This window comes from Ceratotherium simum, chromosome 6 (genome assembly GCF_057802395.1).
Source record: "Ceratotherium simum simum isolate JZ-2026a chromosome 6, ASM5780239v1, whole genome shotgun sequence".
In the NCBI taxonomy this organism is placed as follows: Eukaryota; Metazoa; Chordata; class Mammalia; order Perissodactyla; family Rhinocerotidae; genus Ceratotherium; species Ceratotherium simum.
The window spans coordinates 28710704-28727447 of NC_141905.1; the positions used below are offsets into that span (position 1 = coordinate 28710704).

The following is a 16744-nucleotide window of genomic DNA, read 5'->3' on the forward strand; positions in this document are numbered from 1 at the left end:
CATTCTTTACAGAATGCTGTGACCAATGCAAGAAAGGGCCAAGGAAGATTCTGGGCACTCCTTCACTAAAGTTCTTGCTGTTCTGCCCAGGAGCTGCTGGCACCACTCCTGATGGACAGGGCCACACCAAAGCCTTCCCACAGATATGAAAATCTATCCTTTAAGACCGGAGAAAGAGTTGCCCAACTGGCTTTAGTTATCCATTCCACTGTTAAATAATTTTCCATATCAGCAGTTATTCTCTATAAGACCATTTGGTTTGGTTTAAGCCCTTTTTTTCTTATTTTGTTCTCAGTCAGGGAAAGAATTTTTGAAAACCTATCTTTTTGTGTAAAGGTCTATGTAAACTTGAGGATAACTATTTTTTGTGTGTGTGAGGAAGATCAGCCCTGAGCTAACATCCATGCCAATCCTCCTCTTTTTTTTTTTTTTCGCTGAGGAAGACTGGCCCTGGGCTAAGAGCCGTGTCCATCTTCCTCCACTTTATGTGGGACGCTGCCACACCATGGCCTGACAAGCGGTACATCAGTACGTGCCCGGGATCCGAACCCGGGTCCCCAGCAGCAGAGCGCACGCACTTAACCTCTAAGCCACGGGGCCGGCCCCAGGATAACTATTTTTAAACAACTGTTTAGCTACCCAATTTCTAGCGCTGATTCTATAATTTCTTTTTCCTAATTTACCTTAGGAAAAGTTTTAATCCTTTAGTTTCTGAAGCCAGAACATTATACCCAGGTATTAGCATTATATATTTTCAAATGATGAAGTTTGAAACTCAGGCTTATAAAGAGCTGGCCCCATGCCACTGAGAAAGTCAACAGTAGAAAGAATTTTGGATCTTGTTCATAGATCAGTGTCCAGAGTGTAGTCCTAAAGTGAATGTGTGAGGGCTTGAAAATATGAATAATTAATTAGGCTCTGTAAAAGGGAGTATCACTTTATCTGTACCTACAAAAGGGGAAAAAGTGCTTGCTGCTAATAATGCAGGGTCAGGTCACATTACTTCCTCCAAGCAATGTCCTATTGATTTTTTCTCCTAAATATCTCTTTGATATACCACTTGCCTGGTTACTGCAAATTAACCCAATCTCTAGGTCCCATCCAATCTATTTGCACCATAGAGACCAGATATATTTTTATACTACACAAATCTGGTTATCTCTGTGTAAGTCCTTTGATAGGTTCTTCTTCCTTAGGATTAAATCCAAACTCCTTCATATGACATACAAAGCTCTTTCTGATTCAGCCCTAGCCTACCTCTCATAGGTTCTTCTTCCTTAGGATTACATCCAAACTCCTTAGTATGACATACAAAGCCCTTTCTGATTCAGCCCTACCCTACCTCTCTAGCATCATCTTGCTTATTGCTGATTTCTCTCCTGACTACTCTCCTACTACATTTCAAACTACTTGGTTGATAGCCCATATCTTTCTGCCTCTTCAGTACCCTCTGCTTGGAACACTCTGATCATTCATTTTTTTTGTTATTGTTGAAATAGCTTTATTGAGATATAACTCACGTACTATACAATTCAACCATTTAAATGCTTTCTTAATGTGTTCACAGAGTTATGCAATCAGTTCCATAAACAATTTGAGAATATTTTCACTACTCCAGGAAGAAACCCCATAGCCGTTAGTGGTCCCACCCCATCCTTCCCCTGCCCAGCTCTAGGCAACCACTAATCTGCTTTCTACCTCTATAGATTTGCCTATTCTGGACATTTCACATAAATAGAATCATAAAATATGTGGTCTTCTGTGACTGGCTTCTTTCAATTAGCAAAGTTCATCCATGTTGTAGCATGTATCAGTATTTCATCCCTTTTTATTACTAAATAATATTACATTGTATGGATATAACATTTTATTTATCCATTCCTCAATTGATGGATATTTGGGTTGTTTCCATTTTTTGGCTATTCTGAATAATTCTGGTATGAACATTTATGTACAAGTTTTTGTGGAGACATATGTTTTCATTTCTCTTGAGTATATATCTAGGAGGGGAATTTCTGGGTTTTATGGTAATTTTATGATAAACTGTTTTCCAAAACAGCTACACCATTTCACATTCTCACCAGCAATGTACTAAGGTTCCAGTTTCTCCACATCCTTACCAACACTTGTTAATATCTTTTTTATTATAGACCCTAGTGGGCGTGGAGGGATATCTCATTGTGGTTTTGATTTGCATTTCTCTGATTACTAATGATATTGAGCATCTTTTTCTGTGCTTATTGGCCATTAAATATCTGCTTTAGAGAAATGTCTATTCAGATCTTTTGCCCCTTTTTTAATTGGGTCACCTTTTTATTATTGAGTCATAAGAGTTCTTTACATATTCTGGACGCAAGCCCTTTGTCAGATATATGATTTGAAAATACTTTCTCTCATTTTTGTGGGTTGTTTTTTCACTTTCTTGATGATATAATTTGCAGCTCAGAAGTTTTACATTTTGATTAAGTCCAATTTATTTATTTTTTTCTTTTGTTGCTTGTACTTTTGGTGTCGTATGTAAGAAGGTTTTGCCTAACCCAAGGTCACACAGATTTACTCCTTTATTTTCTTCTTAGAGTTTTGTTTTTCCTCATATGATCCATTTTTAGTTAGTTTTTGTGTATGGTGTAAGAAAGGGGTCCAACTTCATCCTTTTGTATGTGGGTATCCAGTTGTTCCTGCACCACTTGTTGAAAAAGACTAGTCTTTCCCACATTAAATTGTCTTTGCACCCTTGTCAGAAATGAATTGACCATAAATGCAGTGTTTATTTCTAGACTGCCAATTCTATTCCATTGATCTATGCCACTATCACACTGTTTTTATTCCCGTAGTTTTGTAGTAAATTTTGAAATTAGGAAGTGTCTTTCAACTTTGTTCTCCTTTTTCAAGATTGTTTTGGATATTCTGGATCCATTACATTTCCATATGAATTTCAGGTTCAGCAGGTAAATTTCTTTAAGAAATGGCAGTTGGAATTTTGATAGGGCTTTTGTTGAATCTGTACGTCAATTTAAGGAGTATTGCTGTCTTAACAAAATTATATTTTCTGATCAGTGAACACGAATGTCTTTCCATTTATTTGGGTCTTCTTTAATTTTTTTCAACAATGTTTTATAGTTTTCAGAGCACAAGTCTTACACCTCTTTTGTATAATTTATTCCTAAGTATTTTATTCTTTTTGATGCTATTGTAAATGGAGTTGTTTTCTTAATTTTATTTTCAGATCATTCACTGATAATGTATAGAAATACCATTAATTTTTGTATATTTTATCCTGATCTTTTATCCTACAACATTGCTGAAGTCATTTATTACTTCTAATAGATGTTTAGTGGATTCCTTAGGCTTTTCTATACACAAAGTAATGTAATCTGCATATTGTCTTCCTTCCTAGTTTGGATGCCTTTTATTTCTTTCTATTGCCAATTGCCTTGGTTAGAACTTCTAGTACAATACTGAATAAAAGTGGTGAAAGTGATGTTGAGATTAAACAACATGCTATTGAACAACTAATGGGTCAAGAAATAATCAAAAGAGAAACAAAAAAATACCTTGAAATAAATGAAAATGGAAATACAACATACTAAAACTTAAGAGATGCAGCAAAAGCAGTTCTAAGAGGGAAGTTCATAGCAATAAATGCCTACATCAAGAAATAAGAAAGATCTCAAATAAACAACCCAACTTTACACCTCAAGGAACTAGAAAAAGAAAAGCAAACAAAGCCCAAAGTAGCCCAAAGTTAGTAGAAGAAAGGAAATAACAAAGATCAGAGCAGAAATAAATGAGAAAGACTAAAAAGATAACAGAAAAGAGCAATGAAACTAAGAGCTGGTTCTTTGAAAAGATAAACAAAATAGACAAACCCTTAGATAGACCCACTAGGAAAAAAAGAGAGTGGACTCGTAAATATAATCAGAAATGAAAAAGGAGACATTATAACTAATACCACAGAAATACAAAGTATCATAAGAGACTACTATGAACATTTATATGCCAACAAATTGGACAATGTAGAAGAAATAGGTAAATTCCTAGAAACATACAACCTACCAAGACTGAATCATGAAGAAATAGAAAATCTGAACAGACCAATTACTAGTTAGGAGATTGAATCAGCCATCAACAAACCTCCCAAAAAACAAAAGTCCAGGACCAGATGGCTTCCTTTTTAAAGTGGCTTCAACATTTAAAGAATAATTAATCAGCCATTTAAATGGCTTCAACATTGAAAGAAGAATTAATACCAATCCTTCTCAAACTCTTCCAAAAAAAATAGAAGAGGAGGGAACACTTCCAAACTCATTTATTGAAGCTAGCATTACCCTGATACCAAAACCACACAAGGAAACCACAAGAAAAGAAAATTACAGGCCAATATCCCTGATGAACATAGATGCAAAAATCCTCAACAAAATATTAGCAAACTGAATTCAACAATACATTAAAAGGATGATACACCATGATCAAGTGGGATTTATTCTAGGAATGCAAGGATGGTTCAACATCAGCAAATCAACCAATGTGATACATCACATTAACAAAATAAAGGATAAAAATCATATGATCATCTGAATAGATACACAGAAATCATTTGACAAAATTCAACATCCTTTTATGATAAAAACTCTCAACAAAGTGAGTATAGAGTGAATGTACCTCAACATAATAAAGGCCATATATGACAAGCTCACAGCTAATATCATACTCAATGGTTAAAAGCTGAAAGCTTTTCCTGTAAGATCAGGAACAAGACAAGGATGCCCACTCTCATCACTTTTATTTAACATAATATTGGAAGTCCTAGCCAAGCAATTAGGCAAGAAAATAAAATAAATGGCATCCAAATCAGAAAAGAAGAAGTAAAACTGGCACTATTTGCAGATGATATATTATATAGAGAAACCCTAAAGACTCCACCAAAAAACTGTTAGAACTAATAAATAAATTTAGTAAAGTTGTAGAATACAAAATCAATACACAAAAATCTGTTGCGTTTCTATACACTAATAATGAACTACCGGAAAGAGAAATTAAGACAACAGTCCCATTTACAACTGCATCAAAAAGAATAAAATACCTAGGAATAAATTTAACCAAAAAGGTGAAAGAACTGTACGATGAAAACTATAAGACATTGATGAAAAAAATTGAAGAAGACACAAACAGAAAGATATTCTGTGTGCACGGATTGGAAAAATTAATATTGTTAAAAATGTCCATACTACCCAAAGAAATCTACAGATTCACTGCAATATCTACCAAAATTCCAATGGAAGGTGTTCTGAGATGCTTTCCCTGATAACTCTTACCCCAAAAGGATAGAGACCCTTTCTGTGGGCTCCCATACCACCTTGGGTTTACTTCCATTGTGGTGTAGTACAATTATCTGTTTCCCTGTCCATCCTGTCCACCTCTTTTTCCAAACTGTGAGATCCTTGAATTGGGATCTCTTTGGTCTCTGTATCCGTGATGCCTAACAGAGTGGCTGACCAACATCCAACACACACACATATTTTTTCAATGAATGAATGGTTACTCAGCCCACACGTGTACAGGGAAAGCTATAGGAAACATAGTATTATCTGGGAGTATTCTGCAAAAATGTTAGGTTTTTCATGGAGTGAGCATAGTAGTACAGTAGATTCTGATTGCTAACCATGGTTTTGAGCTGGAGGCCCATAAAAGGAGAGTACTCCAAAGTGTATTCTGCTTTACTAGATTGGATGGAAGCTTCTCTGAAATAGCTTCTCTCAAATGCATGTTTTCCCTTCTAATGCTGTTTTTGGATTACTACCTCTGCTTTCCTGGGCGTATCATGTCATCCTTGGAAATATGTTGCTTCTTCAAAATTACTCAAACTGCTTGGGGTACTCCGATATATTAAACTTTATATTTCTCTGCATTTTTTTTCAAATAGCCTGTGATTCTCTGGCTGACACTGTGTTCAATACTGTATGGACCTTGGGCTGCCGACCGTTTATGAATAGTCAACGTGCAGCCTGCATCTGTGCAGAAGAAGAGAAAGAAGAGTTATGAGGAAGAGGTGATTCCTTCCTGGTTTTGAGTGACACCACAGCTGTCAGTCTTGGAGATGGTAGTATGGCAGATGTGTCTCATCCTTTCTTTCAAAAGTTTGAATACCACAAAGCAGGAGAAAGGAAACATTATTCTACAGCTGAAAACTGAGTCCCATCCTTTGAGGAGAATTGGAAAAAAGACATGGAGGGATTTGAAGACGGCTCTTCACTTTAACACTGGTCTCCCCAGCCAAGACACATTTGCCTGGAAATTCAGTTCTTAGTTTAAAGACGAAAATACTGGGATTCCTGGAGTTCGATAATTATATTCATAAGTGAAATTTTGGAGAGCCCAACTATTTGGGAGGCAATGACTTTCCTCTGGTCCTTGTTTCAGTTGCCAATAAGCATCTCACATTTAATAAAGTGTACTTTTTAGAAAATTTGAAAAGAGATGAATGAATTCCATTATCACCAATATGCTTCCATTTCACTTAGAAGAGAACAGGACCCAACCTGGTAAGTTCCACAAATGATAACAATTATGCCCACTGATGCTGAAGAGATAAAAACAGGTGAGCAGGGTCAGAGGCTTACCTGATAAAGGCCAGTGGAGGTGGAGGTCAAATGGAGCAGGTCCCTGAGGTCCCATTTTTTTCCTGCCGTGAATTATTCAGGTTGATATTCCCAATTACTAAGCGGTGTTAGTGTCATGTTAAGATCTGAGAAGCACTTGGCAAAAACTGCCACTGAAAATATCTAGGTGAAGTCCCTGAAATCTGATGGGAATGAGAGACAAAGGGCCTTTCCCTTAGTTGTGGTTCTCTGCCCTGACTGTGGATTAGAATAACCTGAGGAGCATTAAAAACACAAAGAATCTCTCTCTGCGTGCAGTGCCTACCTATTGGTATGTTATAAACGCTCCCCAAGTGATTCTGATGCACTGTGAGGGCTGAGGGATTGGCAATAAGGTCAGGGATTGGCAAACGAAGGCCCAGTGGCCAAATCAGGCCCAACACCTGTTTCTATAAAGTTTTATTGGAACACAGCTATGCTCACATTTGTTTATGGCTATTCCTGTGCTACAAGAGCAGAGTTGAATAGTTGTGACAAAGACCATATGGCCCAGAAAGCCTAAAATATTTACCATTGGCCCTGTACAGAAAAAGTTGGCCAACTCCTGATCTAGATAATTTTCTCCTAACCCTTCCTTTGGTTAATGTCTCTGGTTCCATTAAGAATTGTTGATTGTAGCCATTTCTAAAAAGAAAAAGAAGAAAAACTGTTTTTTGATCTTATATAAAGCCATAAAATTAATTGGCTTACCAAGAAATTGGGTTTAATTGAAGATAAAATTTATCTCTGTGGTTTATGATATTTATTTCAATAAAATTTATTAAGCACCTACAAAATAGAGTATGATATAATTTTATACCTTTTTCTATTGTCTTATCAGTCTGAGGGCATAGAATGCCAAATAACACGGCATATGGTACCAAATTTTAATTTTGTCTACAATTCAGTCATTGAACCACTTAAATGCATGTTAATGAATTAACATTTATTAATTGAAAATATTTCACTTAATATAAAAACATCAAAAGAAAATATCGTGCAAGAGAAAAACCAAATAGTATATTTTAGTACACACTTATATTGATAAACTCCCAAATCCCCTATAACTATTCTGTATTTGAATTAAAATTTCAGGGTATAATTATTATTTACATATTTAAGGAATCATTGGGTAATTAAGTCATAATTTCAAGCAACCATTTAAGTTATTTTAAGTTCCTCATTTGAAATATTATACCCAACTTCTGATTTTAGTGGTCCTACTGCACCCTACACTAGGTGTTTTACTGTAGGAAAGAAATGAGGGGAATAGGGTGAGCAGCTTTCTGCGTGGACAGCACAGCTTCCAACTTTAGGAGGATAAAGCCCCACCTGGGTCGGGTCAGTCAGTAGTGAGGTGACCTTTCCCGACCCAGTGGGCTGGAATCAGAGTGACTTGGTTCTGGGAGTTTGTCTAAACCCACAGTAGGAGATTTAAAGAAGCACGGTGTTCTAGGGTGTTGACTGATGTTCTCAGAGGGTGTGGGAAGTTCCAAACAGGCCGGCAGCCCGAAGTCAGGACTCAGGTGTTGGGTCATCCTAGTCCTCCCAGTCAATGCTGATCGGGCCGCCTGTCAGCATCTGGCTCTGTGGACCAGCTGTGTCCTCTCCCTCTACTGCCTCACGGCGCATTCGCCGGTGGCAGCCCTGGGCACAGCGGGACCGCTCGTCCAGCATTCCACAGACAAGGACCCGGCAGTGCAGAAACACTTCCTGGAAAGACCATAATGATAATTAACAAAAACAGTGATAACTGCTGCCACTTGTGGGGCACTTTCTAGAAGCCAGACACTACCCAAACGTTTCATATATATATTATCTCATTTCATCTAAACAACAACCTTTTGAGGTAGGTGTTATTGCCTCCATCTTACAGATGAGGAAACTGGGAATTAGAGAGGGTGAGGCACTTGTCCAAATTCACTCATTTACTAATGTGGCAAACACACTGGGGCACGTGGGTGATTTAAAACCCCACATCTATGACTTTTGCCTTTGTGCAGGGACAGGAGAGACCCTTGTGAAGGCAACATCTAATAATGTTAACATTTTTGTTCTTCACACCAAGGTCTGGGAATAACATCAGCTCCCACGCACTTCTGTGTAAAATAATGTTTTTTCTCCAAGCTTCTTCCTGTAAGCGTGCTTCCAAAGCACGCTGCCTAGTTGAGGATGGAGATCAGGATTAGCCATCATGGTTAGCAATTGTTCTGGAACAAGTGATGTAGCTGGAAAGGACACGAATGTACATCCTTAAATGCAGTGTGTAAAACGTTGGTCTCTTAAACTTTTTGTTTAAGTGTTTCCAGAACTCTACTAAAATAAAAAACAAAAAACTCCCACCTTAACATACTATATATAGCCTCTTATAACCGATATTCATGTATATACATTTTTTAAAAAAATGTATCATATTCAATATGCATGTAAATTGTTATGGCAACAGTTTTTTCATTTCTCCTTTTTCTATACTTATCATTTTAATAACTGCTTAATGTTGCATTAATTGATATACTGTTTGGGGGCTTTTTTCACCACCCCTTATCAAAATAAACACATGTAACAAATCTTGTTTTTCTTTGTTTTTGAGAAGCTGTCAGAATTGGAATTTTTAAATAAAAGAATATGATGATTTTATGGTTATCATTACTATTTTCAGTCAACTTTCTATAGAGTGTATCAATTTATACTGCCACTCTATACTTCTCCCTATAACCTTGCAAGTGTTGTAATTTATAATTTTTATAAATTCAATATGTATAAAATAGTGCCTTTTAATTGTTTTAATTGGCATTTTACGTACTATTTTCACTGAACATTTCGCTATTTGGCTTTTCTGTGAATTTTCTGTCAGTATCCTTTGCCATGTGACCACCACACAGGCTTTTTCAACCACATCTGCCCACAAAGATTTAAAATTATGATTATATAGTATTTTCTTTGAACAAGCACAGTTATTTTATTGGGAGGGGGCAGATAACTGTGACATTCATGAAGGTGTTAGGCTTCTAGATGGCCAGTTTTACAGTATTTTTTCATAGAGATAATGCAGATCCCAACTGTGGGCTCATAGAATGTTAACAAATTGGGACATCAAGAAAGAAGGCTAGGGGCTGGTCCCGTGGCTTAGCGGTTAAGTGCACGTGCTCTGCTACTGGCGGCCCAGGGTTCAGATCCCGGGCGCGCACTGACGCACCGCTTGTTCGGCCATGCTGAGGCAGCATCCCACATACAGCAACTAGAAGGATGTGCAACTATGACATATAACTATCTACTGAGGCTTTGGGGAGAAAAATGGAAAAAAAAGGAGGAGGATTGGAAATAGATGTTAGTTTAGGGCTGGTCTTCCTCAGCAAAAAGAGGAGGATTGGCATGGATGTTAGCTCAGGGCTGATCTTCCTCACACACACACACAAAAACCAAGCTTTTGAAAAAAACAGAAAGAAGGCTAAGGGAGAGGGGGTTACAAGCCAAAGGTGTTCAGCTCACCCTGTGGTCTTTGCCCACAAACTTGAAGACAGGGACCTGGAAGTGCTTTGCGAGGTGATCCCGGGATGTGTACTGCTTTACCGAGTCATCTGAAACACAGCTGAAAGTAGGACAGGAGAGCATGTAAGACTTGATTGCTTCAGCAGAAATGGAAAAACAATCTAGCCCAACACATCTGGTCCAAGGAGAGGCAAACTGGGTGGAGGAGGCTGGGCTGCACTCAAGCTTTTTGAGAACGAAGGAAAAATGCAATTCCCTTCCTGTGAAGGCATCACAGACACAGCCCTGCTCATTAACGCTGTCTGTCCCATCTGTCATTCACTGTACCCACAAAGTGGGCACAAGGACCTCCTGTTAAGTCAATGTATTGAAGTATTAGCAACAGCAACAACACATTTCAAAGATACTTTTCGAAATAAAGGTATCTTTATAAAGCTATATTTTCATTTGTAATATATCACAGGAATTCTGCATTCACGTACTTTATTACTAGTTTGAGAAAGATTTTCTTTAACTAGATTTCATAAATACTTATTGGACACTCAATAGATACTAACCCCTGAGGAGTCAAAGGTGAGCAGACCCGTTTGTGCATCACAGAGCTGCATAAAGATCTAAGTTTCTTACAGAATAACTGGTTCTATTAGGAGAAAGTCATCCACCTCCAAATTGTTTTAATTCCTCTTTTCCCAAATTTAATGCTAAATTGTAGTTTGATAGGGTTTTGGGGTTTTAATCTCAGATCTACTACTTAAAGTGAAACTCCTAGGCTCACCTCAGGGTTAGCTGCGGGAAAAGAAGTGTTATTGATTCTCCATTTTGAGGCCAAGGTTTAGTATCGATGAACCTTTTCTCCTTAAAGGCCAAGGATCACACTTGCAGTATCTTTTCCATTCTGAATTCTAAAGGAACTTTTTTTTTTCTGAATACATTTCCCTTTTTGTGGATACCTAATAGTTCCTATCTACCAGGCCATGAAAAAAGTGCAGATCAGATATAAAAGCCTATGAAACCAATACTTGCTCCACGTGCTTATAGACCACTTGCTAGTTCATTGCTGATTGCTGTTTCAGTGCAGTTGAAAAATCCAACAAAATTGTTTAAAAATAAGGCATCTTGGGCCGGCCCGGTGGCTTAGTGGCTAAGCGCTCGCGCTCCGCTACTGTTGGCCCGGGGTCAGATCCCAGGCGCGCACCGACGCACAGCTTGTCTGGCCATTCTGAGGCCGCGTCCCACGTACAGCAACTAGAAGGATGTGCAATTATGACATACAACTATCTACTGGGGCTTTGGGGAAAAAAAGGAGGAGGATTGGCAATAGATGTTCGCTCAGGGCCAGTCTTCCTGAGCAAAAAGAGGAGGATTAGCATGGATGTTAGCTCAGGGCTGATTTTCCTCACAAAAAAATAATAAATAAATAAAAAAAAATAAGGCATCTTGACTTGTGTTACTACTAGTACCCTATTCCCCTGAACTGAAGAGAATCTAAACATAGAATGTGTTTTCTGTTATTTCTTATATTTATGTACTCATTTTCATTTTCCTGAGGTAAAATTAATTTCTACCTTCTTCCGATTATGTTGTATAATAAATATCTATTGCATGTCTAATCTGTGCAACACTGCTGGCTGCTGCAGAGGATATCAAGATGAATAATATGGTCTATGACGTCAAGGAGTTTATAGTCCAGTATCTATGATAATAGTAACACAATATTAAAATGGCACTTTTCAGCTAAATGACTCATCATTTTCAATTTACCTTTACCTAAAAATACTATTATTTTTCTTTAAAAAAGAAAATCTGGCAAAAAGAGTTGTTACAGGGTACCACATTACAGAATGGAACCCACGACAAATTCTTAGCTGCCATTAGACAAGGCTAGTTTGCCAACTCCAAGTTCATGTGCTAAAAGAAACGATGGTATAGGAAAATCCAAAATAACTGATTACCCAAAAGTTGTCCAATATTTGATTTTGGAATTCAATATGTTTATTTTTCTGGAGATTAACTTTCTAATTCTACTTTGCTTAGGCTTGTATTAAATTATTTTGCATTCTCAGAGCATAAGCCAACAAAAACTAGAGGTGAATCAGAAGTGTTGAATATCAGGGGAAACGAGCCTGATTTAAATTTAAGCTGAGGACAGTGAATAATCAACTTACAAATATAAGTAAACTGCATTATGTTTATCCTAGTGCTCTGGACTAGCACCAAATTACTATTATGATAAATGCTCGTTCAAGAATTCATTTGGCAAATATTTAATGACGCTTACTGTAGGCTAGGCACTGAGGAGGGAGCAGAAGGAAGAAAGGTTTCTAGCTCAGGTCGGAAGGACTCAGGGAGGCTTCATGGAGGAAAGAAGCCCTGCTGAATTTTGAAGGACCCGTAAGAATCAGACAGGAGGAAAAGGGGAAGATTTCAGGCAGAGGAAACAGCTGGTGCAGAGTCAGGGGAGCGTTAGGAGCGACAGAGTTTGGGAATTGCCCGCTTTGGCAGGAGCAGAAACCGGGGAGGCAGAGGTCAGAGGGCGAGGCCCAGTGAGCCAAGCTGAGAGCTGGAGTTTATCTTGAGGGATTCTCTCACACGCCATTATTGTGCTATCCGTTATTGCACCAGAGGTGGGACTATTTGCCTGGGAACAGTGTAAATAGGCCCACGTTGATGTGTTTTTGAGTTCTTGCCTCTGCTTTTCAAGCATTTTAATTTCTTCCACAGCATTTTGTTGTTGTTGTTGTTGCTGTTTTGTATGTGTTATGGGCTGGAAAATTAAATAGTACAGCTTCTTAGAACTGTCTAAAATAAAAGTATATAGTCCTTAACCAAGGATCTGAATAACGAATATATAAATAAATTTCACAAGCTTTCCTGAGATTGCAGGGTACACATATTCCCAGTGAGTTACGATTGTACAGTTATTTTGGCAAAAAGTAAATATGAGGGGCAGGAGAAACCTCTTGGGGTGAGAGAAATGTTCACTATCTTGATTGTAGCAATGGCTTCATGAGTATATACATCAGAATTTACCAGACTATACACTTTAAATATGTATATTTATTGTATACAAATATACTCCAATAAAGGTGTAAAAAATTTTTTAAAGGAACCAAAATCCACTCCTCCCAAAAAACTAAATCCACTCCCTAATCTACTTAGCATTAAGTATGTGACTGAAAAAAAGAAAGTAAAAAACTTGATGCTTCTGCTACTCATTTTAAAACTTCCTGCAGATCATTTTAAGCTGACAAGAAAACCAAAGGGCTACAGACCTCCAGGAGACCTATTACTGGCCAACCAAAGCAGCTCAGAAAGATAAGTCTTCTATATTCTGAAAACGAGCTAAGGAGGCTGCAGGAAACTGAGGCTAGAAGTCCTCCTGCTGGTAAACAGTTAAACTTACCAACCAGAGGAAATCAAGAGCCATCCAAAGGTTTTCAGCAGGGATCTGACAAAACCGTATATATATTTTTTCCTTTTGACTGGATGCCCAGGGGCTCTGTGAAGCTGAGATCTGGGAGCTAGGATTTCAGAGGCCGCTCTCGGAAGCTGTTCTACAGTCCAAGTGAGAGATAATGAGGGCGGGAAGGAAGATAGTAAGAGTGGGACAGAGAAGGAGGTTGGGGTGTTGCTACTTTTAAAAAAGCTTCCAAGTGGTCCTCACGTGCATCAGGGCTTGACAACAACTGTGCAAGAGAGTGACAGCAGCAGGTGAAGGCTACCTGTGGTGAGGGATCCGGGGAGATAAAAGCAAAGTAGAAATTTCACAGAGTCTATCAGGCCAGTTAGCAAAGGACATGCACCTGAGGCGCACCTGTGGCGTGCTCACTAGACCATCTTTCTTTATTAAGGTTCAGGTCTTGACCTCACCTGAGGTATATCCCACCTGACACTGAGACCAAGGAAGAAACTGATGCGAGACCACAATGAGTTTGCTGGTGTGAGTGCATTACAATCCCTGGGATGTAAGCAATGGGTGTGACGACTCCTCGGCTTCCAATGACACTGCGAGACACACACAGTTCTCAATCCAAGGATCCTCAGGAAATATGAAATCTCTCTTGTATAAAACAAGCAAACAAAAATAAACCTCACTTGATCTTTCTTCTCCTAAAACCTACCAAGTATTTCTTCTCTCTCCTTCATTACCAAGCGTCTTAAAGGAGGGGTCTGCGTTTGTTGCTTCCACTTCCTTATTGCCTTGCACCTCGCAGCCCCACCTGGCGCGCACGCTTGCCCCTCTCTCCGAGCACGTCAATCAATCCTGTAGTTTCAGCAGTAAACGGGAGTGACTCTCTGTCCTTTATCTCTATCCTGACCTTGTTCCTGGGTCTAACTGATGCGCATTTCCAACTGCCCACTGAACTTCTCTTCCTATGCATCCTGCAGGCATTTACAATTCAATATTATTATTTGAAATTATCACATTCAATACTTTTACCTCAATCTGCTTCTCTACCTATATCCTTTCGTCTTGGTTAATGGCATCTAGTCAGTCATCCAAGCCGGAACCCTTGGAATCATTTTTGACTCCCCTCTCCCTCACCAGTTTTTACCTTCGAAACATCAATAAATGGTTTCTCAACTAATTAAGAGCTCACAAGAGTGCCATGTCCTTTTAGGAGATGACTGAGCATGCTTGTGCATTTAGAGGTCGGATGTGAACTGGGGAAGATAAACAGTTTAAACAGTATAATTACCCGTCCCGGATAAGGTAGTACTTCAGGATCTCATCGATCTTGGACGTGGGGGTGGCAAAGCAGCTCTCCACCAGGCTTTCCAAGCCATTCACATGCACCAGGGGCTCAATGCCAAAGTAGAGGGAGTCTCGAAGCTTAAGCGTGGGCAGAGCTTCCCGGTAAGGCTCATCAAACTCATTGTCCTTGAAGATCTCCAGAGTGAACGGGAAGATTCCATGACTGCGGCTCATGATTTCCAGTGGGGTGTTTCGAAGGTTGGGAACGTATCCTTCAGAAATGGTGTAGAGGCGCGGAAACTCGCAGGTCACTGGGATCAGCAGTTTGCTGGTTCGGATGATGATGTCCCCGCTGCTCCCCGGGGTCTGCTTGGGTAGACCTGTCACAAGGTTGCTAGCCACGATCTTGTCATTCACCACCTGAGCCAGGCCAGGACCAGGAGAGGAAAATAGATTTTACGTTTATTTTCTAGAGATTTGGTTTCCTCCCTCTTGACCACAACATTCTCCAAACTTCTATTTACATCAAAACACATTAGAGGTTTGGTTGCTGAAGCCTGAAGCTTTTTTTTTTTTAAATTGCTTCTCCTCTTTTTAACAAGATGTTCTGACTGTTAAGAGTTTTACATACTACTTCATGGTCAACTCACATTCCTTTGGAGTATTACTCATAAAACTTGAACTGTGCAGAATCAGCAAATTCAAAGCTCTGATATTTTAGAAAAGAACAGTTTCTGTCTATTATTTTTTTCTGGACTCCTAGACCTTGTGATCAGGCTGCAGCATGATCGTGGGCTGAACTCAACCACACGCAGAACTTCAGCTGTCACATTTATACGGATGATTTCCAGTTCTTTATCTCCAGGCTTGTCTGCTCTCCTGCATACCAGAAACTCTGACTCATCATGGGGCATTTCCATTTGATTATCCACAGATAGAAAAAACACAATTTGCTTAAGGTGGAACCACCTTCTCTCAAATATCTCCCCCATGTCTCGCCCCAAGTCTAATTAGCTCTCTGATTTTCTCTTAGTCAGATTCAATAAATATTTGTTGAATCAAATGGTGGCAAGGGCCTCTGCACGGATCTCCTGCATCCACGTTCGCTTTTTTTCTACCCATCTCGCACACTTCTGATTTCATTACAACAGTGCCTGCCTAACCCCATTCCTATGGGATAAAGTCCAAACGTCTCACCCTAGCATACAAGGCAGATCTTTGGAACATAGTCTCCCCCTATCTACTTTTCCAGTTTCCTTTTCCAATAGGAATTCCTTGCCAGCCAGGCTGCATTGCCCATTCACTCAGCATAAGCCTTAAGAACTGCCCTCTCTGAGACGCTCCTTGTTTCCCATCTGAAATACCCTTTCTTTTCCTCTCTGCCTGTATGAACCACATACATGCTTCCACCCCAATTCAAGTCCCACTTGTCCTGACTGCTCCAGTTTGTCCCTTTCTGGACTCCCACAGCACCTATCATCTGTGTCACTGTCTCTTATTTATATTTTGTGTGTGTTGTCATATCAACATTACTGTGTACATTCCTAAAGTCAGGAATCTCATTTCATATATCCCTCAGACTCCTGGGCCCAGGGCGGTGCACAGATTTTTCAACGAAAATACAAACCTTTTACCTCCACCTGGTTCAATACTTGAACTCATTTGCTACCTTATAAACAAACCATCATCTATATCAGTTGCTTTCTTCAAGTAAAATAATTGGTCAGAGGGCATGCAACCAGCTCCAGTACTAGTGCTGACACACTCAGGAAAACGTCTGCACGTATTGGAAAGGTGGGACTATTTGAAAACAGAAAGAGCAGAATTCTTCTCAATTCTCTGTCCTCACAGTGCCAGGACCAAGGCAAATGCTCAATAATATATTTGTTAAATGAATGGCATGTGATTTTTTGAGCCTCCT

At 39.1% G+C, this 16744-nt stretch overlaps 2 protein-coding genes across 3 annotated transcripts in view; one reads left to right on the forward strand and one right to left on the reverse strand.

Moving 5' to 3' along the window:
• Window positions 1-7692, forward strand: part of PLA2G12B (phospholipase A2 group XIIB) — a 25218-nt gene extending 17526 nt beyond the window's left edge. For both annotated transcript variants that reach the window (XM_004426991.3, XM_014784881.2), the window contains exon 4: window positions 5924-7692. In XM_004426991.3, coding sequence (XP_004427048.1) covers window positions 5924-6042 — 119 coding nt within the window. In that variant the 3' untranslated portion in view covers window positions 6043-7692. The remainder of the gene's footprint in view (window positions 1-5923) is intronic.
• The window catches only part of OIT3 (oncoprotein induced transcript 3), a 21851-nt gene continuing 12747 nt past the window's right edge, over window positions 7641-16744 (reverse strand). The window contains 3 exon segments of the mRNA XM_087432996.1: window positions 7641-8351; window positions 10128-10227; window positions 14828-15243. Coding sequence (XP_087289122.1) covers window positions 8154-8351; window positions 10128-10227; window positions 14828-15243 — 714 coding nt within the window. The 3' untranslated portion in view covers window positions 7641-8153.